This window comes from Oncorhynchus mykiss, chromosome 10, assembly GCF_057628025.1.
Source record: "Oncorhynchus mykiss isolate SJ-2025 chromosome 10, ASM5762802v1, whole genome shotgun sequence".
Lineage (NCBI taxonomy): Eukaryota > Metazoa > Chordata > Actinopteri > Salmoniformes > Salmonidae > Oncorhynchus > Oncorhynchus mykiss.
Genome location: NC_143031.1, coordinates 37,555,992 through 37,580,934, shown reverse-complemented (window position 1 = coordinate 37,580,934; position 24,943 = coordinate 37,555,992). Strand labels below are relative to the sequence as shown.

General features: G+C 45.6%; 1 protein-coding gene across 2 annotated transcripts in view; it reads left to right on the top strand.

Annotated features, from left to right (window-relative positions):
* Nucleotides 1-23,021, top strand: part of LOC110533816 (bromodomain and WD repeat-containing protein 3) — a 33,597-nt gene extending 10,576 nt beyond the window's left edge. Inside the window, exons 15-40 of one of the 2 annotated variants that reach the window (XM_021618345.3) lie at nt 133-267; nt 354-482; nt 613-838; nt 951-1,097; nt 1,716-1,896; nt 2,062-2,155; nt 4,161-4,328; nt 4,425-4,498; nt 5,009-5,201; nt 5,415-5,531; nt 5,714-5,821; nt 5,980-6,104; nt 6,175-6,257; nt 6,510-6,621; nt 6,813-6,874; nt 7,119-7,274; nt 7,428-7,548; nt 7,775-7,900; nt 8,002-8,074; nt 8,188-8,241; nt 8,380-8,523; nt 14,103-14,255; nt 19,045-19,217; nt 19,353-19,441; nt 19,558-19,689; nt 19,997-23,021. In XM_021618345.3, the coding sequence (XP_021474020.3) occupies nt 133-267; nt 354-482; nt 613-838; nt 951-1,097; nt 1,716-1,896; nt 2,062-2,155; nt 4,161-4,328; nt 4,425-4,498; nt 5,009-5,201; nt 5,415-5,531; nt 5,714-5,821; nt 5,980-6,104; nt 6,175-6,257; nt 6,510-6,621; nt 6,813-6,874; nt 7,119-7,274; nt 7,428-7,548; nt 7,775-7,900; nt 8,002-8,074; nt 8,188-8,241; nt 8,380-8,523; nt 14,103-14,255; nt 19,045-19,217; nt 19,353-19,441; nt 19,558-19,689; nt 19,997-20,733 (3,912 nt within the window). In that variant the 3' untranslated portion in view covers nt 20,734-23,021. Of the gene's footprint in view, nt 1-132; nt 268-353; nt 483-612; nt 839-950; nt 1,098-1,715; nt 1,897-2,061; nt 2,156-4,160; nt 4,329-4,424; nt 4,499-5,008; nt 5,202-5,414; nt 5,532-5,713; nt 5,822-5,979; nt 6,105-6,174; nt 6,258-6,509; nt 6,622-6,812; nt 6,875-7,118; nt 7,275-7,427; nt 7,549-7,774; nt 7,901-8,001; nt 8,090-8,187; nt 8,242-8,379; nt 8,524-14,102; nt 14,256-19,044; nt 19,218-19,352; nt 19,442-19,557; nt 19,690-19,996 lie in introns of both variants that reach the window. The other variant, XM_021618344.3, reaches the window with a different exon arrangement.
* The last annotated feature ends 1,922 nt before the right edge of the window (nt 23,022-24,943 follow it).

Sequence of the window (24,943 nt, the reverse complement as noted above, 5' to 3'; positions counted from 1 at the left end):
GCACCTGCTTTCAATATACTTTGTATCCCTCATTTACTCAAGTATTTATTTTGTTTTGGCAGTTACCTGTATGTTTCTGGTCTCTTCAGTGAGTGAGACCTGTTACGACTGAATGTGCTGTTCCTCCTCCAGGGTCATGATGATGAGGTGTTTGTCCTGGAGGCCCACCCCTTTGACCACCGCATCATGCTCTCTGCCGGCCACGACGGCAACATCTACATGTGGGACCTCTCCAAGGGATCCAAGATCCGCAACTTCTTCAACATGGTGGAGATTGATTACATGGTGACTGTGTTGGTGACTGTGTTTTACCCTGGCAGACATTCATACAAGCCTCTCTCTCTCTGTCTCAGATTGAGGGCCAAGGTCACGGAGCTGTATTTGACTGTAAGTTCTCAGCTGATGGACAACATTTTGCCTGCACTGACTCCCATGGCCACCTGCTCATCTTTGGCTTTGGCTGCAGCAGACCCTATGAGAAGGTGAGTCCCTGGCCTCTCCACGTGGCTCATTTGGAGAAAGATGTGTAAGTTACATGTTATCATATCGCTTGTAAAGAGAAAATGTTACAAAGAATAACAAATCTCCTCTTCCTCCATATCCTTCCTCTAGATTCCTGACCAAATGTTCTTCCACACTGACTTCAGGCCGCTAATCCGAGACGCCAATAACTTTGTCCTGGACGAGCAGACCCAGCAGGCGCCCCACCTTATGCCCCCTCCCTTCCTTGTGGATGTGGACGGTAACCCCCACCCCACCCACTACCAGCGCCTGGTGCCCGGCAGGGAGAGCTGCAAGGATGAGCATCTGGTACCCCAGCTTGGCTACATGGCGAATGGTAAACCTCCTTACCAATGCTTCTTAGTGGTTTCAACAATAATTCTTTACTAGGCTCTGGAATCAAAATGTGAGTAACATTGGGATTTCTAACCTACTTCTCTGTTGCTTAGGTGATGGTGAGGTGGTTGAGCAAGTGATTGGCCAGCAAACAGCAGAGGAGGGTCACGGAGAAAGCCCTTTGGATGTCCTGATCAGAGAGTTGCAGAACCAACCGGATGAGAGGCGGGACCAAGATGGAGTGCCTGAAGGAGAGGGTGGTACGTGTCAGTCTCATGTAACCATATTTATACTGAATAAAAATAGAAACGCAACGTGTAAAGTGTTGGTCCCTTGTTTCATGAGCTGAAATAAAATACGCACAAAAAGCTTATTTCTCTCAAATTTTGGCCACAAATTTGTTTACCTCCCTGTTTGTGCTGGGGACAATAAAACACCACTCCAAAATGTTCAGTTTTGTCACACTACACAATGCCACAGATGTCTCAAGTTTTGAGGGAGCATGCAATTGGCATGCTGACTGCAGGACTGCTATTTCCAGGATTGCTGTTGTCAGAGAATTGAATGTTCATAAGCCGCCTCCAACGTCATTTTAGAGAATTTGGCAGTACGTCCAACTGGCCTCAAATGCAGACCACGTGTACCCACGCCAAGCCAGGACCTCCACATCCGGCTTCTTTACCTGCAGGATAGTCAATTGATTTATTTCCTTATATGAACTGTAACTCAGTAAAATCTTTGAAATTGTTGCATTTTGTATTTTTGTTCAATGTACATATGGGGATGCCCCTTGAATCTTCTTATTGGATTGAATCTGCATATTGGATTTCAGATGTTGTAGTCATGAATTCAAGTTGAATGTTTTCCCTCATTTGCAGCTGTTGAGGGAGCAGAGGTAGTGGGATCGCCCCCTAACGTGGGCCTGAGGAGGAGTGGTCAGGTGGAGGGGGTGCGTCAAATGCACCACAACGCCCCTCGCAGTCAGATGGCCACAGAGAGGGACCTGCTGGCCTGGAGCAGGAGGGTGGTTGTCAACGAAGTCCAGCAAGGGGTCCTCCGGTGAGACTGGCTAAATAACCAGAGGGCCTACCTGAGATGGCCTTGAACCTTCTGTTCAAACCATTCCTGTCCATCCTCTTAAATTTGTGCCTAGGACTGTTTGTAAGATTTCCTAGGCAGATATCCCCCAGTGGCTGACTGAAGCTGTGTGTTTGTGTTGTTTAGGGTGATGGAGGAGACCAGGCGGGCCAAAGGTGAGGTGGAGTGTTCCCTCTACAACACAGAGAGGAGGAGGAAACCTGTACTCGGTGCTCCTAAGGTGAGTCTCTACACTACTGTCCCACAGCTCTCTATCTCTTTCAGAACAAATTTCCCCCTTCCCTTTGTTGATTTATACCAGTTATTCCCAAACGGGTACGCCAAATAAAAATGTAATTCACCAATATTTTTTTATAATAATATAAAATAATAATTAATGTCTTCACATTTTCAATCAGTCCAAAGGGGCTATACATTTAGGTAAGTTTTTTTTCTCTCGCCTCGTTTCAATATCAAAAATAAAATTAAACCATCTAGTGTTCAGCGAAATAACAACACATTGTTAAATACAGGTAGCCTAGTCAAATAATTAACATCCAATCACATTAACCGTTACTCTCTCTAGGGAATTCCACGAACGGTCCATATGTAGCCAAATGTAGCTGCTGCTCATTCTGCAGTACTGCACCTGTTGACGACACAAGTTGTTCTGCTGTCACGAGCACATCCAATGCTAGCATCAGTAATTCCACGTTTGTTGTTAGCCCAGCTAGCATGGACACGGACAGTTGTGAATCTGATGCTGCCGAATAGCTACTGACCCCTTACCCGGGAAAGCAACGAACAACAGACGGGGACGTTGGACCACCGAAGAGGCGCAAATATGATTTGAACTACTACTACTATTGATTTGGGGTTCACTTATATTGGGAGTAGTGCCTTTTCTCAGCCACAGTGTGTTATATGTGCAAAAGTACTATCTCACAACTCAATGAAACCTTCACTCTTGCGCAGACATTTAGAAACATGCCAATTTGAAAAATAAGCCACGGAAGTTTTTTGAGCAAGAATTAAGACGACTTTTGAGTAGTAAGACATGTATAAAAGCAACAGACACCACCATTTAATAAGAAGGGGCTAGAAACGTCTTATATGATGAGCTACCAAGTGGCTAGGACAGGCAAGACCCATACTATTGGACTTAATTCTTCCTGCTGCCACAGCTATGGGTGGGACAATTCTGGGGGAACAGGCCAAAAAGACTATACAGACAATGCCTTCATCAAACAACAGTTTCACGATGCATCAGTGAGATGGCAGGAGATGTTTTGAAACAATTACTGTTTCACATACAAGCCAGTGAATTCTATGCATTACAGCTGGATGAGTCAACAGACGAGGTGGGCCTGGCACAGCTTCTGGTATATGTCCGTTACGTTTATGGGGGGTCAATTAAAGAAGACATCTTCTTCGGCAAACCACTGGAAACCAGGACAACAGGAGAGGATATTTATGCAGGTACTTTCCCGAAACGGATGACACAAACAACTGGATTAGTTATCCCCTTCATGCCCTGCCTCCAGTCCACTTACCGATATCTGAACAAGAGAGCCTCATCGATATTGCAACAAGCGGTTCTGTGAAAATGTTATCAGAAGCCACTGCCGGATTTCTGGATTGGGTTGCGCTCAGAGTATCCTGCCTTGGCAAATCGCGCTGTTAAGACACTGATGCCCTTTGCAACCACGTACCTATGTGAGAGTGGATTCTCAGCCCCCACTAGCATGAAAACGACATACAGCCACAGACTGTGTGTGGAAAATGATTTAAGACTGAGACTCTCTCTAGTACAACCCAACATTGCAGAGTTATGTGCATCCTTTCAAGCACACCCTTTTCATTAAACTGGTGAGTTATTCACAATTTCAATGAACAAATCAAGTTTTAAATGTAAGATGGATAAATAAAGAGCAAAATAATTGAATATTATTATTTGTGCCTTGGTCCTATAAGAGCTCTTTGTCACTTCCCACGCGCCGGGTTGTGACAAACTCACACTCATTCTTATGTTTATTAAATATATTGTATACTGTGTGTGGCATGCTTACAATGATGGCAAAAAAACAACATTTTGAGTGTGCTGACCCTGGTGCTAGAGGGGGTACGCAGCTGGAGGTTGAATGTTTGAAGGGGTACGGGACTATAAAAAGTTTGTGAACCACTGGTTTATACCAATAGCTTATTTTCTATCATTTAACGACTTCTCACCCCTTCCCACCCTGTAGACCGAGGAGCAGGCTCCATGCAAGCGCTCCCTGCGGCGAACCCAGAGGAAGAAGATGAAGCAGACCAGACCTGCACCAGCGTACCAGACCCGCTCATCACGAGATCGCCGCCCTGTGGATAGGCGGAGGAACTCTGACAGCCAGATGGACTCAGACAGCGATGGAGAGGTGGGGGGGGGTTGTAGTCTGTTGTTCTTGGAAGTAGCAGAGGTTTGGGTGTTGTCATGTTAGAAGAGGTCTAATCATGTTTCCATGTGTCTACAGGCAGAGGAGCAGGCAGAGGCCAGCGATGCTTCCTCTGATGGGGAAGCACAGTGGCAGAGTGACAGCAGTTCCAGGTAAATGTCTATCATCTCCTAAACAGTCAAAGTTTAACCAAAAACACTTTCCCAGGCGTTTCTTTAGATAACAGCAAATACTAGCCAGTTATGCTACCGTTAGCTAGCTATTTAACCAAATGAGAATGTGTAGAATTCCATGGCTGGATGCCTCTACTCACAATTTAAGTAATTCCAATTAGCTACTGTTTTTGTTGTAAGTTCTTAGGTCAAAAGATTAAAGCAAATGATCCCAATTCTAGTACAGTAGCAGCTTGTGACTAGTTCATTTTGAACATGTATTAGAAGTAGGCTAGATCTGATAGCTGTATGATTTTTTTACGTGAACTTTAATATCCGACCTGGCTGAGATGTTATTGTCTCAGTTTATTTTGTGTTTTCTTCCCGTCTAATCAAAATATGTTATACTTACAACCAAATGGAATGGGTTTTAAATTGAAACATCTTTTAATTAGGGTCAAATTTGAACAATTTCTAAATTTTTGATTTATCTCCTCTTCTCCCCCTCAGTGTCTCCTCCAGTGACTACTCTGATTGGACAGCTGATGCGGGGATCAACCTCCAGCCCCCCAAGCGTACCAGCAGAAGGCAGGTGCGGCCGCCCGGTGGCTCCAGCAGCTCGGAGGAGGCGGAGGGCCAGGGAGAGGAGGCCAGGAGGAAGCAGGTGGAGGAGAAGAAGAAGCCCAAGCAGACCAAACAGAAGGTGAGCTCACAGAATGTACAGTAGAGACATGGGCATTGGGCAGGGAATGGTGCAGCCAACGGGCTGCTTGAAAATGGTTTATCTCAGTTACTGGCTATACAGACTATAGTGCTTGTAGCTAGTTTATGTACTCAGGCCTAATGAGAGGGAAAGTTTCGTTACCTTAGCATGTGTGATATTGCGGACTGTTTAACCCAGTCTCTTTGTGCTCAGAAACCCAGTTCGTCTCTGTCTCTGGCTGGCTGTGACGCGGAGGAATGGCTTCCCCCGTCCTGGATCATGGAGACCATCCCCCGACGCTCGCCTTTTGTGCCACAGATGGGTGATGAGGTAAGGAACCCTACTGCCTGATGGGCCATATGAGGTTCAGCCGAGTACCCCACAAAATATCTTCACATTTTGACATTTGCGCTTAATCTCTACCGCATTTTATACGATAGTGCAAGGTTTGTGTCCTAGTTTATAGACATTGTGGCCTGTATGATGACCCTTCTCTTCCTATTGCTCACCAGCTGATGTACTTCAGGCAGGGCCACCAGGCCTATGTCAGGGCGGTGCGCAGGGCCAAGGCCTACAGCATCAACCCTCAGAAACAGTCCTGGAACAAGCTCAACCTCAGGGTGAGACCAATCCTCAACACTTACATTGCTTCCTTTGTCTACTATATGTTATTTTATGTATTTTGTATGTCCTTCATGGATTCCATATCTTTAATGTGGCCTTGTGTTTTATTCCTCTTATCACCCCCTCTCTCTTTGTCTGTTTTCTCGTCGTTCAGGACCAGGAGTCTGTGAAGGTAGTTGGTATCAAGTATGAAGTGGGCCCCCCCACCCTCTGTTGTCTAAAACTGGCTTTCCTGCACCCCATCTCAGGCAAAATGACCAATGAGTCGTTCTCCCTAAAGTAAGTCATCCATCTTATTATTTTGTGTGAAAAGAATATGGCAATGAATGACATGTCCTTGTTCTCTCAGGTACCATGACATGCCGGATGTCATCGATTTCCTGGTGCTTCAGCAGTTCTATGACGAAGCTAAAGAGCACAACTGGCAGACAGGTTAGTGTTGCTTCCCTCTGCCAGCCTCTCTTCAGCATGCAGAACACAAGCCTGTCAGAGGATGTGCCCAGTTTACTCCCCTACCTGTTTATCTCCTACACTCTTTATTTGTGTGCCATGTAAGGAATGTGGTGCAGTCTTCCACATGTTTGTGTTCTGTGTGATGTATCGTTTCAGTTCATGCTCTCATGCATCCTTGTGGTGATTCACGGACCAGCATGTACTGAAACGAGCATGATTTGTCCCTGCTAGGTATGCGCTTCCGGAGCATCATCGATGACGCCTGGTGGTTTGGCTCAGTGGAGGACCAACAGCCACTCCAGCCAGAGTACCCAGACAGCCTGTTCCAGTGCTACACTGTCAAGTGAGTCAATGTGTACCCTGCATCTCACTGGGTTAAATAGATAGAGATGATACTGTAGACCTCCGCTTACACAGTCTGGAGGGGTATGTCAGTGTTTGCCTCAATAGCTCATACTGTAGCTTACACCCAATAGGAGGAAAATATTAATGTCTTATGATACTGAATGTTAAGTTGCGATTTCTCTTGACTAGGTGGGATAATAGCGAGAGGGAGAAGATGAGCCCTTGGGACATGGAGCCCATTCCTGATGAAGGTTAGTATCACTGCTTCTATCAGTGGCTCCTCAACCATCTACTGGATAATGCAGTTTGAGTTTGCAGCCAGAATTTTACACATTCAAATATCTCTCTAGCTAGCACACTCAATCACTTAACATAACATATGCAGTCTCTGTATTTAGTATGATAATTAAGATAAGGTTATTGATAGTGAGACTGAGCAGCCAGCCAATGACGCAATATGGTCTCTCTGACTGACATGTTGTGTTCCTCCCCCAGCGGAGTTGCCAGAGGATGTTGGTGATGGGGTGGTGGTGACGGAGGAGGAGGTGAAGGCTCGCCTCTACAGCCCCCAGGAGGGGGAGTGGGGGGCTCACACACGGGACGAGGACTGCCAGAGGGTCATCTTTGGCATCGACGAGCTGCTCACACTGGGTATGTCACCGGTACCACACAGGAAGTCCTGCTTGTCATATTGGATGAATTGAGCCAAGGGTGACCCTGATTTTTAAGTCTCAGTCGATTGCATTCGGAAGTGGTCTTGGATATGGCGTGGTATTGATTAATGCGTGTGTTGTGTTTGTGTAGACCTGGCCAAGGCATTTGCGTCACCAGTGGACCTGCGGGACTACCCCCTCTACTGCACTGTGGTGGCCTACCCCACTGACCTCAGCACCATCCGCAGACGGCTGGAGAACCGCTTCTATAGGTCAGCACTGGCCTTTCAGCCTGCACCCTGACACACTGCAGTACTTCAGAACATACTCAGACCAACCACTCACACTGGAATAATCCTTCAAGCCAATTGTAGTTGTTGCTAATCCTCTAGTCAGCGCCATTGTATCTCAGCTGTAATTTGGACTTGGTATGTTCCAGTTTGAGGAGATCAGTGACTCTCACTCAGCTTATTCCCTCGGGATGTTCATCTCTCCTAGGAGGATCTCGGCTCTGATGTGGGAGGTGCGCTACATCGAGCACAACGCCCGCACTTTCAACGAGCCCCAGAGCCCCATCGTGGCAGCAGCCAAGGTGGTGACTGATGTGCTCCTCCGCTACATCGGGTATGAATGGTGTAGATTTCCCCTTTGTGAAATGGTGCCTCATTAAGAACCTAGTTTTGACTGTAAATAAGACCAGCTGTTTTGTTGTGTGTTTTTGTCAGGGACCAGAGCTGCACAGACATCTTAGATCTGTACCACAAGGTGAAGACGGAGCTGAGCAGTGGAGAGGATGAGGTGAAACATGAAGATGTGTGTGTATACACCTCGAGTTCATAGTGATATTTGAATTGTCTTGGTGGTGTATTACGCAGTACTAAGAGTACATGTGTCTGTGTGTTGGTGTGCAGACTGCTGAGGTGGACATGGACTCTGACACTCCAGGGACCTCCACAGGACAACAGGTAAGGGAAGGATTCATCTCAAACATGGAATATCCGTTGCTGTTGCAATGACTGGGATTCCTGTTCCCCATTATCTCACTTTTCCAATGTTTTTCTGTATCAACCTAACTGGACACCTTCACGCTCTCCCACTATCAGCGGGCCAATCCCAGTCCTAAGAAGCGTGGGGTGGTGTTAGATGTGCGTGCTTGGCGGGGCCAGTGTCGGGAACTGCTGCGGCGTATGATGGACGGCCCTGACTCTGAGCCCTTCAGACAGCCTGTGGACCTCTTCACCTACCAAGTAAGGCTCCTCCTCCTCTCCTTGTTATCATAATCCTTACCAATTATATAACCCCTCACACACAGAAAGGATAACAGCCTGCTACAGGATTAGTGCCTTAGGATCTGAGTGCTTAACAATCTGACATGTTCCCCCACAGTGACATGTTAAAGCTGGAGTCAGTAATGGTGTAACTGACACGTTTGTCATATTACAACAACAAAGATAATACTTTAAACAATGTTTTTTCCCCCTTGGAAATCATTGCACATCATTGTACGTGCAATAGAACAGCAGAGTATGTATTACAATTTTTTGCAAGGTGCTGGAGGCTCTACCATTTCATAAACAAAAACAATAAGAAATGGGCTGGGGCGAAGTTTCTTCTAATGCGGATTCTAACATTAAAGGAAAATTCTACCCAAAAACGATATTTTGGTATAGTCCATCGTTGATAGTCCCAAAGTGTTTTGCATGTCAGCGATCGCGTTTTATATATATATATAAATGCATCACACCGGCTGTATTTCTGTATTTTGAAAACTTAATTGGTGACATGCATAATATTTTGGGACTATATCAACAATATACTAATGAAACAAACACCAAAATAGTTTTCGGGTGGAGTTTTCCTTTCAATGCCTGTTTTCTCTGAGCAAAATAAAACCTGCTCCTGGACTAAAAAAAGCAACAGTGCTTCTCCTCTGAAGATACTTTTTACTCCAGGATTAGGCTCAATCTGTGTCTGGGAAACCAGTCCACTATGTTTAATTTCCATCAGAGAAACTGAGGGTCTCTGACTGTAGGTAGTGGTTTAGAAGTATTACAAACTACCTCAAATCAAATGTATTTATATAGCCCTTCGTACATCAGCTGATATCTCAAAGTGCTGTACAGAAACCCAGCCTAAAACCCCAAACAGCAAGTAATGCAGGTGTAGAAGCACGGTGGCTAGGAAAAACTCCCTAGAAAGGCCAAAACCTAGGAAGAAACCTAGAGAGGAAGGCTATGTGGGGTGGCCAGTCCTCTTCTGGCTGTGCGGGGTGGAGATTATAACAGAACATGGCCAAGATGTTCAAATGTTCATAAATGACCAGCATGGTCGAATAATAATAAGGCCGAACAGTTGAAACTGGAGCAGCAGCACGGCCAGGTGGACTGGGGACAGCAAGGAAGCATGTCAGGTAGTCCTGAGGCATGGTCCTAGGGCTCAGGTCCTCTAAGAGAGAGAAAGAAAGAGAGAATTAGAGCACACTTAAATTCACACAGGACACCGAATAGGACAGGAGAAGTACTCCAGATATAACAAACTGACCCTAGCCCCCCGACACAAACTACTGCAGCATAAATACTGGAGGCTGAGACAGGAGGGGTCAGGAGACACTGTGGCCCCATCCGAGGACACCCCCGGACAGGGCCAAACAGGAAGGATATAACCCCACCCACTTTGCCAAAGCACAGCCCCCACACCACTAGAGGGATATCTTCAACCACCAACTTACCATCCTGAGACAAGGCCGAGTATAGCCCACAAAGATCTCCACCACGGGACAACCCAAGGGGGGGGCCAACCCAGACAGGAAGATCACATCAGTGACTCAACCCACTCAAGTGACGCACCTGTCCTCAATTCTGAGTTAAAGTAACTGTTAATATCCTGCTAACTGATACCCAAATAATGTTGTTGACTCGTACTTGTGGCCAAACCCCACCCACAACAACTTGTATCTCAAACAGTTGCAAAAATGCTTGCTGTTTCCTCATAGAACATGATGTCATGTTGGCTGAACTGGCCAATCAGTGGTCTACTTGCATTAATATTTTTAATGACCAGTAGATGCCCACATCATTCCAACACAGAAAATCATATTTTTTTAATTAACTTCACTCTTATTGTAATTCATTCTAGGCAAATATCAGCCCCCGCAGAGAAGCACGAGATTGAACTTCACTCAACTTTGTAGAGTCTTTTCCCCTTAGTTAACACTGTCAATGTTTCCCTTTACTGTAGGAATTGTGATCGAATCAATGCAATAATCCACGTTCAATGCAACATACTGAAACGCAACGAACGCTGCAAGACTTAATATGCAAAACTGTGTAAGCTATTTTGTTGTGGGCAGAACGCATCGGAGTAGGATTCCATTGCATTGACACTCATGACTCAGCCCGTACTCTACACAGGCCAGTGCGCCATAACCACTCAGAGCTCAAGTAGGCCTATTTTTACATTTACCACACTCTTATCCAGAGATACTTAGTGCATTCATCTTAAGATAGCTAGGTGGGACAACCACATATCACGGGCATAGAAAGTACATTTTTCCTCAAATATAGTTATTAATAGAGTCAGAGCTATGCAAGTGCATATTTTGGGGTGTGTGTATGTCGGGGTGAGGAGGAGGATTATTGAAGATACTGTTTGAAAAGGTAGGGTTTCAGATGTTTTGGGAAGATTGGCAGGGACTCTGCTGTCCTAGCTTTAGGGGGAAGCTGGTTCCACCATTGGGGTGCCAGAACAGAGAAGAGCTTGAACTGGGCTGAGCGGGAGCTGCCCTCCCGTAGGGGTGGGAGGGCCAAGAGACCTGAGATGGCAGAACAGAGGGTTCGAGTTGGGGTGTAGGGTTTGAGCATAGCCTGAAGGTAGGGAGGGGCAATTCCTCTTGCTGTTCCGTAGGTAAGCACCATGGTCTTGTAGTGGATGCGAGCTTTGACTGGAAGCCAGTGGAGTGTGCGGAGGAGTGAGGTGACAACCAGGCGGGCTGCAGCGTTCTGGATAAGTTTTAGGGCTTTGATGGCACAAACGGGGAGCCGAGCCAACAGCGAGTTGCAGTCGTCTAGACGGGAGAGGACAAGTGCCTGGATTGGGACCTGCGCTGCTTCCTGTGTGAGGTGGGGTTGTAATCTATGGATGTTGTAGAGCAGGAGCGCTTGACTGCTTTGATGTTTACAGAGAACGACAGGGTGTTGTCCAGGGTCACGCCAAGGTCCTTTGCACTCTGGGAGGGCAACACAGGAGTTGTCAACCTTGATGGAGATGTCTTTGAGCATGCAAGCCTTCCCGAGGAGCAAGAGCATTTCCATCTTGTTGAGCTTGAGGTGGTGGGCCGACATCCAAGTTGAGATATCTGCCAGGCACGCAAAGTTGCGTGTTGCCACCTGGGTGTCCGGGGGGGGGGGGGGGGGGGGGGGTAAATGGGTGTCATCCGCATAGCAATGTCAGGAGAGTACGTGGTGCTACACCAGTGCAGACTGATCCTCTCCGCGTCACCTGGTTGGAGTGGCCTGCCACGTAGGATGCAATCCTAAGGGATACAGGTCTATAGTTTTTCACGTCAGATAAGTCGAGTGTTGGTTTCTTGAGGAGGGGAGCAACTCTGGACAATTTAAAGTCGAGGGGGTGCACCCAGTGGTCAGGGGTGAGTTGATGAAGGAAGTGAGAAGTTCAAGAGATGTCGCAGGATGTCACCTGGAGAGAGCGGGGAGAAGAGGTCAAGGGCGTAGGGGTAGTTCTGTGTGAGTGAGACCAGTGGACTCAATAGGCTGAGTGAATGAGTAGCGAATGTCGTCAACCTTTTTTCAAAGTGGTTGACAAAGTCATCCGCAGATAGGGTGGAAAAGAGTTTCCTAGGGTTAGTCAGAAGCTTGGAATTTTGTGGTAGAAAATGACTTTAGCAGCAGATACAGAGGGAGGGAGTGAAAGGATGATCGTTTTTGCTCAGCTGCCCATAGCTCTGTTCTGTAAGCTCGCAATGAGTCACTCAGCCACAGAGCAGGAGGGGAGAGCTGTCTTGGAGGAAAGGGGACAGTGCGAGTCATAGGATGCGGAAAGGGAGGAGAGTAGGGTCGAAGAGGCAGAATCAGAAGGGAGATATGATGGGAGAGAGCGAAGATTAAGACGGCGCATGACCCTCTGGTTAGGGGCTAAGTGGGTAGGGTTGGAGAAGAGGGAGACAGAAAAAGGAAACAGTAGTGATCAGAGACCTGGAGGGGGGTTGCAGTGAGATTAGTAGGCAAACAGCCTCTAGTAAAGGTGAGGTCGAGTATATTATGCCTTGTGAGTTGGAGTTGATTGGGGAAGGGTGAGGTCAAGAGGCAAGGAGGTGAATGAGAGTTGGAAAGAAATTAAAGGCAGACGTCAGGGGGTTGAAGTCGCCATGTACAAAGAGCGGTGAGCCATCGTCCAGTGACGGCATGCAATTCAAATGAGGAGCTGGACAGGTGAGAGAGAAAAGAGAATCTCCACTTAAGATAAATGAGTAGACCTGTGCCACCACCGCAACGACCAGATGCTCTTGGATTATGAGAGAAAACAGTCAGATGAGAGCTGCTGGAGTAGCAGTGTTCTCTGGGGTGATCCATGGCGCCCATCAGGGCCAAAAAGTAAAGGGACTGAAGGGCAGCATAGGCTGTAATGAACTCTGCGTTCTTGACCGCAGTTCCAAACGACCTGGAATTCCACATGGGTTGTGCGCACAGGGTACATTAAATTAGAAGGGTTGCAGCCAAGGGGTGATGAGCGTCTGTCTGTAAAGCCTACAGGGAGAGGTTTGAACAGGTATAGAAAATGTTTGACAAAGCTACAAAAGAGCAAAATGAGAATCTGTAAATAACTAGTTCAGATACTCAAGTAAGAAAGTGGTGTGGAGCCTTCCTCTCTTTCCTTCCTCAAATAACTCAGCAGAACAACTCTACAGCACCTTCTTTGTTTCAGCGACGGTCTTAGTTTGGCAACAAAACTGCCACAGCTGCCACTGAGAACCAGCGGAGACTGAAGAACTAACGCTAATTGCCTAGCAGAGGTGGAGAGCTCACACCCCTGTACTAATTGCTGATTGCCTAGGAGAACAATTATGCTTATCACTCCTGGAGATATCAGGACTCCTTTTGCTATATGCAAATATACCATTGCCATATATAGATCTGTGCCATTCACTTTGAACTGGACTGTGTTTACAGCATGACCGGTCTTGAGTAGATGCGCTTGTTTTGAGATCAAAGTGAGGGCTGCATGTAGCCATGTTGTGCACATTTGTTCATATCCTTTGCTAGTTAGTGAGTTATTAGCCCAGTTCTATATAATTTGTAGTCAGCAATGGGGGAGTGATTGCTTCCTACAAGAGAACAAAATGTGTACATTTCTACATCTTTAAAAAGTGAGTCAGGTAAAGAGCTTTTTCTTGTCTTAAAGGGGCAGTGTTGTATTTTGAGACCGGTAGCCAATAGGCAGAGGCTAACATAATTTGTCTTATTCTCTGTAATAATGGTATGGGAATAATAATGCATTTTATTTTGTAAAGTGGTTTCTTACATCAAACAACACAACGTTTTCAGTCACCTTGTCCGAAGGACAAGTGGATTAACAGGTTAACGTCAAGCCTTGCATATTTTTTTTCCTAAAATCTCATGGAATGTAGGCCTACATTGAACACCAGACATTGGATGCTACTGTAGGCTGAATGATAGAACAGCTAGCTGAAAAAAAATAACTTGGGTGAACATTGCTTATAGGTCATATTTCATAAAAATCGGGAAACACTGGACAGTTACTTTGTGGTTTCAGATGTCCTAAACACTGCACTTTCTCCCTCCTCTCCAAGGACTATCGAGACATCATAGACACTCCCATGGACCTGGGGACTGTAACAGAGACTCTGATCATCGGGAACTACGAGAACCCCATGGAGTTTGCCAAAGATGTCCGCCTAATTTTCAGCAACTCCAAGGCCTACACGCCCAACAAGAAGTCACAGGTTAGTGTACTGATTCTGACAAGATTTTCAATGAGGATACATTTTTTGGGTTGCACCTCAACTAACGTTGATTGGATGAGTGCCCTTGAGTTCTTTACAAGATTCAAGGGGGGAAAGAAATGCGGTGGGTCAACTATATCTCAACAATTTATAACCCTGACCCTTATACAGTGCCTTCAGAAAGTATTCACACCCCTTAACTTTTTCCACATTTTCTTGTTACAGCCTGAATTTAAATTGATACAATTGAGATGTCACTGGCCTACACACAATACCCCATAATGTCGAAGTAGAATTAGGTTTTTATACATTTTTACAAACTAATGAAAAGATGAAATGTCTTGAGTCAATAAGCATTCAACACTTTTGCATCGCAGTGCTAGCTGTGCCACTAGAGATTCTGCGTTCGAGTCCAGGCTCTGTTGCAGCCGGCCGTGACCGGGAGACCCATGGGGTGCAAACAATTGGTCCAGCATAATCAAATCAAAATCTAATTTATTTATATAGCCCTTCGTACATCAGCTGATATCTCAAAGTGCTGTACAGAAACCCAACCTAAAACCCCAAACAGCAAGCAATGCAGGTGTAGAAGCACGGTGGCTAGGAAAAACTCCCTAGAAAGGCCAAAACCTAGGAAGAAACCTAGAGAGGAACCAGGCTATGTGGGGTGGCCAGTCCTCTTCTGGCTGTGCCGGGTGGAGATTATAACAGAACATGGCCAAGATGTTCAAATGTTCATAAATGACCAGCATGGTCGAATAATAATAAGGCAGAACAGTTGAAACTGGAGCAGCAGCACAGCCAGGTGGACTGGGGACAGCAAGGAGTCATCATGTCAGGTAGTCCTGGGGCATGGTCCAAGGGCTCAGGTCCTCCGAGAGAGAGAAAGAAAGAGAGAATTAGAGAAAGCACACTTAAATTCACACAAGACACCGAATAGGACAGGAGAAGTACTCCAGATATAACAAACTGGCCCTAGCCCCCCGACACAAACTACTGCAGCATAAATACTGGAGGCTGAGACAGGAGGGGTCAGGAGACACTGTGGCCCCATCCGAGGACACCCCCGGACAGGGCCAAACAGGAAGGATATAACCCCACCCACTTTGCCAAAGCACAGCCCCCACACCACTAGAGGGATATCTTCAACCACCAACTTACCATCCTGAGACAAGGCTGAGTATAGCCCACAAAGATCTCCGCCATGGCACAACCCAAGGGGGGGCGCCAACCCAGACAGGATGACCACATCAGTGAATCAACCCACTCAGGTGACGCACCCCTTCCAGGGACGGCATGAGAGAGCCCCAGTAAGCCAGTGACTCAGCCCCTGTAATAGGGTTAGAGGCAGAGAATCCCAGTGGAAAGAGGGGAACCGGCCAGGCAGAGACAGCAAGGGCAGTTCGTTGCTCCAGAGCCTTTCCGCTCACCTTCCCACTCCTGGGCCAGACTACACTCAATCATATGACCCACTGAAGAGATGAGTCTTCAGTAAAGACTTAAAGGTTGAGACCGAGTTTGCGTCTCTGACATGGGTAGGCAGACCGTTCCATAAAAATGGAGCTCTATAGGAGAAAGCCCTGCCTCCAGCTGTTTGCTTAGAAATTCTAGGGACAATTAGGAGGCCTGCGTCTTGTGACTGTAGCGTACGTGTAGGTATGTACGGCAGGACCAAATCAGAGAGATAGGTAGGAGCAAGCCCATGTAATGCTTTGTAGGTTAGCAGTAAAACCTTGAAATCAGCCCTTGCTTTGACAGGAAGCCAGTGTAGGGAGGCTAGCACTGGAGTAATATGATCAATTTTTTTGGTTCTAGTCAGGATTCTAGCAGCCGTATTTAGCACTAACTGAAGTTTATTTAGTGCTTTATCCGGGTAGCCGGAAAGTAGAGCATTGCAGTAGTCTAACCTAGAAGTGACAAAAGCATGGATTAATTTTTCTGCATAATTTTTGGACAGAAAGTTTCTGATTTTTGCAATGATACGTAGATGTAAAAAAGCTGTCCTTGAAATGGTCTTGATATGTTCTTCAAAAGAGAGATCAGGGTCCAGAGTAACGCAGAGGTCCTTCACAGTTTTATTTGAGATGACTGTACAACCATTAAGATTAATTGTCAGATTCAACAGAAGATCTCTTTGTTTCTTGGGACCTAGAACAAGCATCTCTGTTTTGTCCGAATTTAAAAGTAGAAAGTTTGCAGCCATCCACTTCCTTATGTCTGAAACACATGCTTCTAGCAAGGGCAATTTTGGGGCTTCACCATGTTTCATTGAAATGTACAGCTGTGTGTCATCTGCAGAGCAGTGAAAGTTAACATTATGTTTTCGAATGACATCCCCAAGAGGTAAAATATATAGTGAAAACAATAGTGGTCCTAAAACGAAACCTTTGTTGAACACCGAAATTTACAGTTGATTTGTCAGAGGACAAACCATTCACAGAGACAAACTGATATCTTTCCGACAGATAAGAGCCAAACCAGGCCAGAACTTGTCCGTGTAGACCAATTTGGGTTTCCAATCTCTCCAAAAGAATGTGGTGATCGATGGTATCAAAAGCAGCACTAAGGTCTAGGAGCACGAGGACAGATGCAGAGCCTCGGTCCGATGCCATTAAAATGTAATTTACCACCTTCACAAGTGCAGTCTCAGTGCTATGATGGGGTCTAAAACCAGACTGAAGCATTTCGTATACATTGTTTGTCTTCAGGAAGGCAGTGAGTTGCTGCGCAACAGCCTTTTCTAAAATTTTTGAGAGGAATGGAAGATTCGATATAGGCCAATAGTTTTTTATATTTTCTGGGTCAAGGTTTGGCTTTTTCAAGAGAGGCTTTATTACTGCCACTTTTAGTGAGTTTGGCACACATCCGGTGGATAGAGAGCCGTTTATTATGTTCAACATAGGAGGGCCAAGCACAGGAAGCAGCTCTTTCAGTAGTTTAGTTGGAATAGGGTCCAGCTTGCAGCTTGAAGGTTTAGAGGCCATGATTATTTTCATCATTGTGTCAAGAGATATAGTACTAAAACACTTGAGCGTCTCTCTTGATCCTAGGTCCTGGCAGAGTTGTGCAGACTCAGGACAACTGAGCTTTGAAGGAATACGCAGATTTAAAGAGGAGTCCGTAATTTGCTTTCTAATAATCATAATCTTTTCCTCAAAGAAGTTCATGAATTTATCACTGCTAAAGTGAAAGCCATCCTCTCTTGGGGAATGCTGCTTTTTAGTTAGCTTTGCGACAGTATCAAAAAGGAATTTCGGATTGTTCTTATTTTCCTCAATTAAGTTAGGAAATATAGGATGATCGAGCAGCAGTAAGGGCTCTTCGGTACTGCACGGTACTGTCTTTCCAAGCTAGTCGGAAGACTTTCAGTTTGGTGTGGCGCCATTTCCGTTCCAATTTTCTGGAAGCTTGCTTCAGAGCTCGGGCATTTTCTGTGTACCAGGGAGCTAGTTTCTTATGAGAAATGTTTTTAGTTTTTAGGGGTGCAACTGCATCTAGGGTATTGCGCAAGGTTAAATTGAGTTCCTCAGTTAGGTGGTTAACTGATTGTTGTCCTCTGGCGTCCTTGGGTAGACAGAGGGAATCTGGAAGGACATCAAGGAATCTTTGTGTTGTCTGTGAATTTATAACACGATTTTGGATGTTCCTTGGTTGGGGTCTGAGCAGATTATTTGTTGCAATTGCAAACGTAATAAAATGGTGGTCCGATAGTTGGCTGCAGGGATATTCTTGTTCCATCGCGCACTGCGACTCCAGTGGCGGGCCTGGGAGCAGTGCACGCTGACACGGTCACCAGGTGCACTGTGTTTTCTCTGACACATTGGTGCGGCTGGCTTCCAGGTTAAGTGGGCATTGTGTCAAGAAGCAGTGCGGCTTGGTTGGGTTGTGTTTCGGACGACGCACGGCTCTCGCCCTTCACCTCTCCCGAGTCCGTACGGGAGTTGCAGCGACGAGACGAGACTGTAACTACCAATTGGATGCCACAAAATTGGGGAGAAAACGGGGGTAATTAAAAATGTTTTTTTTTACAAAAAATGTATTAACTAAATAAATAAATGCTTTTTTTTTCTTTTTATTAAAAAATAAATAAAAGTATTTAACCCCTTTTGTTATGGCTGAACCAGACTTGTGGAGGTCTACAATTTTTTTCTGAGGTCTTGGCTGATTTCTTTAGATTTCCCCATGATGGCAAGCAAAGAGGCACTGAGTTTGAATTGACTCAAATTATGTAAATTAGCCTATCAGAAGCTTCTAAAGCCATGACATCATTTTATGGAATTTCCCAAGCTATTCAAAGGCACAGTCAACTTAGTGTATGTAAACTTCTGACTCACTGGAATTGTGATACAGTGAATTATAAGTGAAATAGTCTGTCTGTAAACAATTGTTGGAAAAATGACTTGTGTCATGCACAAAGTAGATGTCCTAACCGACTTGCCAAAACTATAGTTTGTTAACAAGAAACTTGTGGAGTGGTTGATTAACAAGTTTTAATGACTCCATCCTAAGTGTATGTAAACTTCCGACTTCAACTGTACATACTCAGAAAGGTGATTCTGACATGTATTGACTCAGGGGTGTGAATACTTATGTAAATTAGATTCCTGCATTTCCTTTTCAATACATTTGCAAAAATTTCTCAAAACATGTATTTGCTTTGTCATCATGAGGTATTGTGTATAGAATTTTGAATTCAGGCTGTAACAAAATGTGGAATAATTAATACTTTCTGAAGGCACGCTGTTTTGTGAGAGAATGGTATTTTTGATCTTCATTGTTTCATCTCTAGATCTACACCATGACCCTGAGCCTATCAGCCTTCTTTGAAAGACAAATCATCTCCATCATCTCGGATTACAAGTCTGCAGTACAGAACCAGCGGAGGAAGAGTCGCCAGAGTGTCAGCTACAGGAAGAGACTGCACAGCGGAGGCAGCTCCCCTCCCACCAGCCGACCCTCCAGGTACTGGCCTGGCTGAAACCCCTCTCTACAACTCTTAAATCCACTGCAATAACCCCAACTATTATGTACCACTCCTTGTAGGATCTATTCAGATTCCACTTAAAACACTATGTCTTGGTGTCTCTTTAACTCTAGTCCTAAAGGGAAGCACAAGTCAAGGAAGAAACCAACACCAAAAGAATTACAGACCTTATCCAAGAAGCGGCCTCGCAGGCCATCTCAAGGTAACACTCTTGTCGTGAGTGTATGTTTGTGTCGCTGTGTGGCGGTATGTGTTTTAGAGAAGTGTGAACTGTGGGTTGGGTGGTTACGTGACGTGCTGCTGTTGTTGCAATGTCAGAGACGAGCAGTGTGATGGTGGATGAGGACAGCCAACCCTCATCATCGTCTAACTCAGGGACAGGAAGCCACAGTGGGGGTCCAGGGGCTGACCGTGTCACCCGCAGCCAAACCACTCCCGTCAAGAACTCAGGTATTACTACACAGGGTAACCAACTCCAGCAGGCAGTGGATAAATAGTCCTTCATAGAGCTGTTTCACCACGCTATCTAGACAAATGAATGATTTTGACAACTGCTTGAATGTTTGGAGTCAGCCTGGTTAAATCGCTGCAGTTAATGACATCATTACTATGTTTTCACTGCTGCCAAAATCACACAATTAGAAAGGGTTATCATGTAAGTCTACTTGGCAGCAGTTACTGGAGGCTACTTTAGTAGGTGTTGCTGTGCTATGTTTAACAGGGAGGCGTTGTGTGCCCCTCTCTCTCTCCCCCCCAGAGGGTAACAGACCTCTCACTAACGGCACCAGACAGAGCCACAGGAGACGAGTGCTGCAGGAGGATGAGGGAGAGGGATCTGGAGGATCCAATAGCTCATCTTCGTCATCGTCTTCCTCGTCTTCCTCATCATCCTCCTCCTCATCAGACAGTGAGTCGGACAGTGAGTCAGAGGTTGGAAAGTTTGTGGACGGGGGAGATCACGACTACAGCAAAGCTCCCCGCTTAAAAACGGGCTACAAAGTCAAGGGCAAGATGGCCGTCTCTGGGAAGAGGATGCTGGAAGAAGAGGAAGCTCCAGAAAGAGCCAAGAGAGCACGAGTCCAGGCAGAGGAGCAGGAAGAGGAGGATGAAGACGAACAAGGTGAAGATGAGCAGGAGGAAGAGGGGGAGCAGCCACAGCCACCGCAGCAAGAGGAAGGGGAGGAGCCTGAGGACGAAGAGGAGGAGCCTGAGGACGAAGAGGAGCCTGAGGAAATGGAGGAATCAGAAGAGGAGGAGGACTCAGAGCAGGGTGAGGGTGGGGCAGAGGGCGGTCAGAAAAGCAGCAGCCGTAGTAAGTCTGGTCAGGTGAACACTCGGAACCAGGGCCGCAGGACAGTGTTGTACAATGACGAGTCAGATGACGAGTCAGGGACCACAGAGGACCCACTCAACCTAGGCATGTCCCGCTCAGGACGCCTACGCCGCATGACCGAAAAGGCCCGGGTCAGCCACCTTATGGGCTGGAACCACTGACTCACACAACCCCCTCAAACCACCTTAAACTGGGCCTTCTACCAACCACCTATCTACCTTACCCACCAGGCGTGAGACTGTACAATTGACTAAATTAATACTTCAGGGATTTTGCTTTAATTTTTTTATTGATTTTTGTATCATTTTGCTTTGTGTACGAGACTGTTTACGACTCTACTGGCAGTGGTGCTCCTTATCTTGCCAAGGAATCTCCCTCCCTGGTCTTCAAAGCTACTCATCAACATGGACCCACAAGTCAACTCACTCACCTCCGCCTTACTTACTGCTCTCCTGGGCCTTAGACTCCCCTTACTCCTCTTCTATCAACTCATAACTCTTCTCCTTCTCATCCTCAGTTTTCCTCCCCCATCTTTCTCTTACCCTCCTTCTCACCTCCGATCTTCCTGATCATACAACAACAAAGGTTCAAGAGATGCCAAAAACTGGTGCTCATATATTATAGCTCAAGGAGACTAAGCTCTGCTGTCCTCTACATCTGGATGACAGACAGACTGATGCTCCCTTTCCTTCTCTCTGTTTGTGTTCTGTCTGAACAGTACAGTACATCTCTCCCTAAATTACCCTCTTCCACATGACCCCCTCTCAGTGTTGGGTTGTCTGATTGACGCTAACCCTCCCACTATGCTTCATCCTCCCCAACCCCCATCATTTACTTTGGGAGGTCAACTCTGGTGTGCTCATTCACCGCATTCATTAATCTATTTTTAGGCATCCAGGCTAGGTCTTAGAGGACTGCTGTGTCTGTGGGTTTTAGTTCTCAGACTATCTTTGCGTGGGAACGTATTGATTCTAATTAGTTGTGGTGACTTCTTCCATCATTAATTATGTCTACTAATAAAATGCTGCATGCCTACAGTACAATGTTCTGCCATTGAATCAGAGGCAGACCTCCTTAGTTAACTCCTGGGCCACTGAATGTTTAATGCTATATCCCCCGTAATCCTTATCAATTCTGTAGAGTTTGTATATTTGCACATACAATAGGTTAATAGAGGCTTTGCCGTATCCTCTTCCTGTAGCGTGTGGTTGTTATGGTTGAGTGATGTCTAGTGTAGTGAAAGAGTGTGGGTAATTGGAAAGGAGAAATGCAAAGCGATTGTATAAGGGTCTACCATTGAGTTCCATTTCTGTTGGTCGGAACATACTTTCATTGATCTAAATCAAATGCACACATTAATTTATAACTTCCAGGGCACTGTCCTTCAACCCAGCATGTTCAAACACAAACCAAAGTGCATCATGGTACTTTGGGGAGAGGCTCGCCCATAGCCACCACTCACTTCCACCTCATACTGAAAAGGAAATTTTTTTACTACAGAAATATTTATATTTTTTCACTGTATTATACACTTTGCAATTATTCCTTAGCTAATATTAATGATGGTGAAATGTTTGCACATGTATCTATTGTATGTGGCAGCTGAATTTGAGATGTTTTGTTGGGCTGAGTATGCTATCCTGCCCTCTGATTTTACTCTTAATCACAATATTGGATGACCAGACAAGCCACAAAGAGCAAAGAACAGATTTCGCTCCATGCAGTTCTAAACAACGAAGGACTTTTTATTTGTGTACAAAACACAGATAAATTGTGCCAATAATACTCAACACATTTGCATACAAATACACCTTTTCTGGGCTGTTTTGTGATAGATTTTTTTGTTGTGAGCATTATTGAACCAGAGGGTTGTGTTTGCTTGGTCAAAGGTCGGAGGGTCCGACACAGCTGAGCCACTTGGCAACGTTGCCTAAGAAACAGAAACCAAGGCTACAGACAGCCAGGTTCTCTTCTCTCCTTCGACTTCCTAACATAAGGTGCTCTGTGTGTGTCATACGCTAAGTGTTCCAGGAATCAGCCCTCCTGTGCTCCCCATGCCCCCAGGATACACCCGGCTCCACTACCCCATGAATCAGCCTACTACACTCTGGTTTAGGGTCTCTGAAATAGCCCTTAAGTGTCATCTGATGGGCCATGCTACTGCTTAGTCATGTTGCCACACTAGGGAAAGAGATGGGACTGCAAAATCAATCAAGGTTTTCGTTAGTTAATCACGAGACAGCAGTAACTGTCGTCTGCAAACTGTGGGTATAGTTTGAAAACATCACTTGGGCCAATGGATAAATCCCTACTCAATAATTTGTGAACATGTTCTCTTAATATAATAGATGGTAAATGGACTTGCCTTTAAGCAGCAGATTAGTAGTTTCTGAATCCAGCAATGATGACATTCTAGGTGTAATAATAAACGTGACTTTTTTCTACACAATATTTTTGATTGTGTGTTTTGTTTTTTTAAATAAAGGAGCGACAGATTTTCTCCCAACTTGGTGCCCCTGGTATTTGGCTCATTGTCACATTGTCTAAACACAATACAAACATGCCCACTTGAATCACCATAGAAAAACATGATATGGTGGGGAGAACAAGTATTTGATACACTGCCGAATTTGCAGGTTTTCCTACTTACAAAGCATGTAGAGGTCAAATTTTTTATCATAGGTACACTTCAACTGTGAGACGGAATCTAAAACAAAAATCCAGAAAATCACATTGTATGATTTTTATGTAATTGATTTGCTGTCGTTGCTGTCGTTGTCATGCTGGAAGACCCAGCCACGACCCATCTTCAATGCTCTTACTGAGGGAAGGAGGTTGTTGGCCAAGATCCCGCGATACATGTCCCCTTTGCAGAAAAGCATCACCAAAGAATGATGTTTCCACTTCCATGCTTCATGTTTGGGATGGTGTTCTTGGGGTTGTACTCATCCTTCTTCCTCCAAACACGGCGAGTGGAGTTTAGACCAAAAAGCTATTTTTGTCTCATCAGACCACATGACCTTCTCCCATTCCTCCTCTGGATCATCCAGATGGTCATTGGCAAACTTCAGACGGGCCTGGACATGCACTGGCTTGAGCAGGGGAACCTTGCATGCGCTGCAGGATTTTAATCCATGACGGCGTAGTGTGTTACTAATGGTTTTCTTTGAGACTGTGGTCCCAGCTCTCTTCAGGTCATTGACCAGGTCCTGCCGTGTAGTTCTGGGCTGATCCCTCACATTCCTCATAATCATTGATGCCCCACGGGGTGAGATCTTGCATGGAGCCCCAGACCGAGGGTGATTTGACCGTCATCTTGAACTTTTTCTAATAATTGCGCCAACAGTTGTTGCCTTCTCACCAAGCTGCTTGCCTATTGACCTGTAGCCCATCCCAGCCTTGTACAGGTCTACAATTTTATCACTGATGTCCTTACACAGCTCTCTGGTCTTGTCCATTGTGGAGAGGTTGGAGTCTGTTTGATTGAGTGTGTGGACAGGTGTCTTTTATACAGGTAACGAGTTCAAACAGGTGCAGTTAATACAGGTAATGAGTGGAGAACAGGAGGGCTTCTTAAAGAAAAACTTTCAGGTCTGTGAGAGCCGGAATTCTTACTGGTTGGTAGGTGATCAAATACTTATGTCATGCAATAAAATGCTAATTAATTACTTAAAAATCAGACTGTGATTTTCTGGATTTTGTTTTAGATTCCGTCTCTCACAGTTGAAGTGTACCTATGACAAAAAATTACAGACCTCTACATGCTTTGTAAGTAGGAAAACCTGCAGTGTTTCAAATACTTGTTCTCCCCACTGTATATAATGTTATGTCACTACTCATGGCAAAATGGTACTGTGAATTCACACTTCCTCTATGTGTTCCAGCCATTTTCTCCTGTACCTCATTTGTTTTCCCAGACCCCATGCTGTTGACGTGTTATTGTTTGAGTCATCGCAGCAGGATTTTCACATCCTGCCAGTCAACACACTTGGCACAAGCTGAGCTGCCACTCTTCACCAGGCCCTGTGTATTCCACAATAGCCACTCTTGTCTGGCTGTTTAAAACCCATCCCTGGCTTGGTGAGTCATCTCTGGCTGCCCCCTCAAAGAGCCATGATGATGAGTCATAAAGATGCACCATGGGCCATATCTCTGCAGTGATGTCAGTCCCACCCCGCCTCTGCCCCTGACTACCCCACACCACTGTCCCACAGTTACCTGCTCTATCTCAGAGAGAGTGAGGAGGAGGAGTAGCAGCCTATGTGTTGGATAGGGTATGGAAGCTAGGAGGAGAGTGGACAAGTCTGGTGGTATGGTTGGTTGGTTTTCAGCCAGTTAGCCTTGTGATGGAGGTACCTCCACTAGATAATG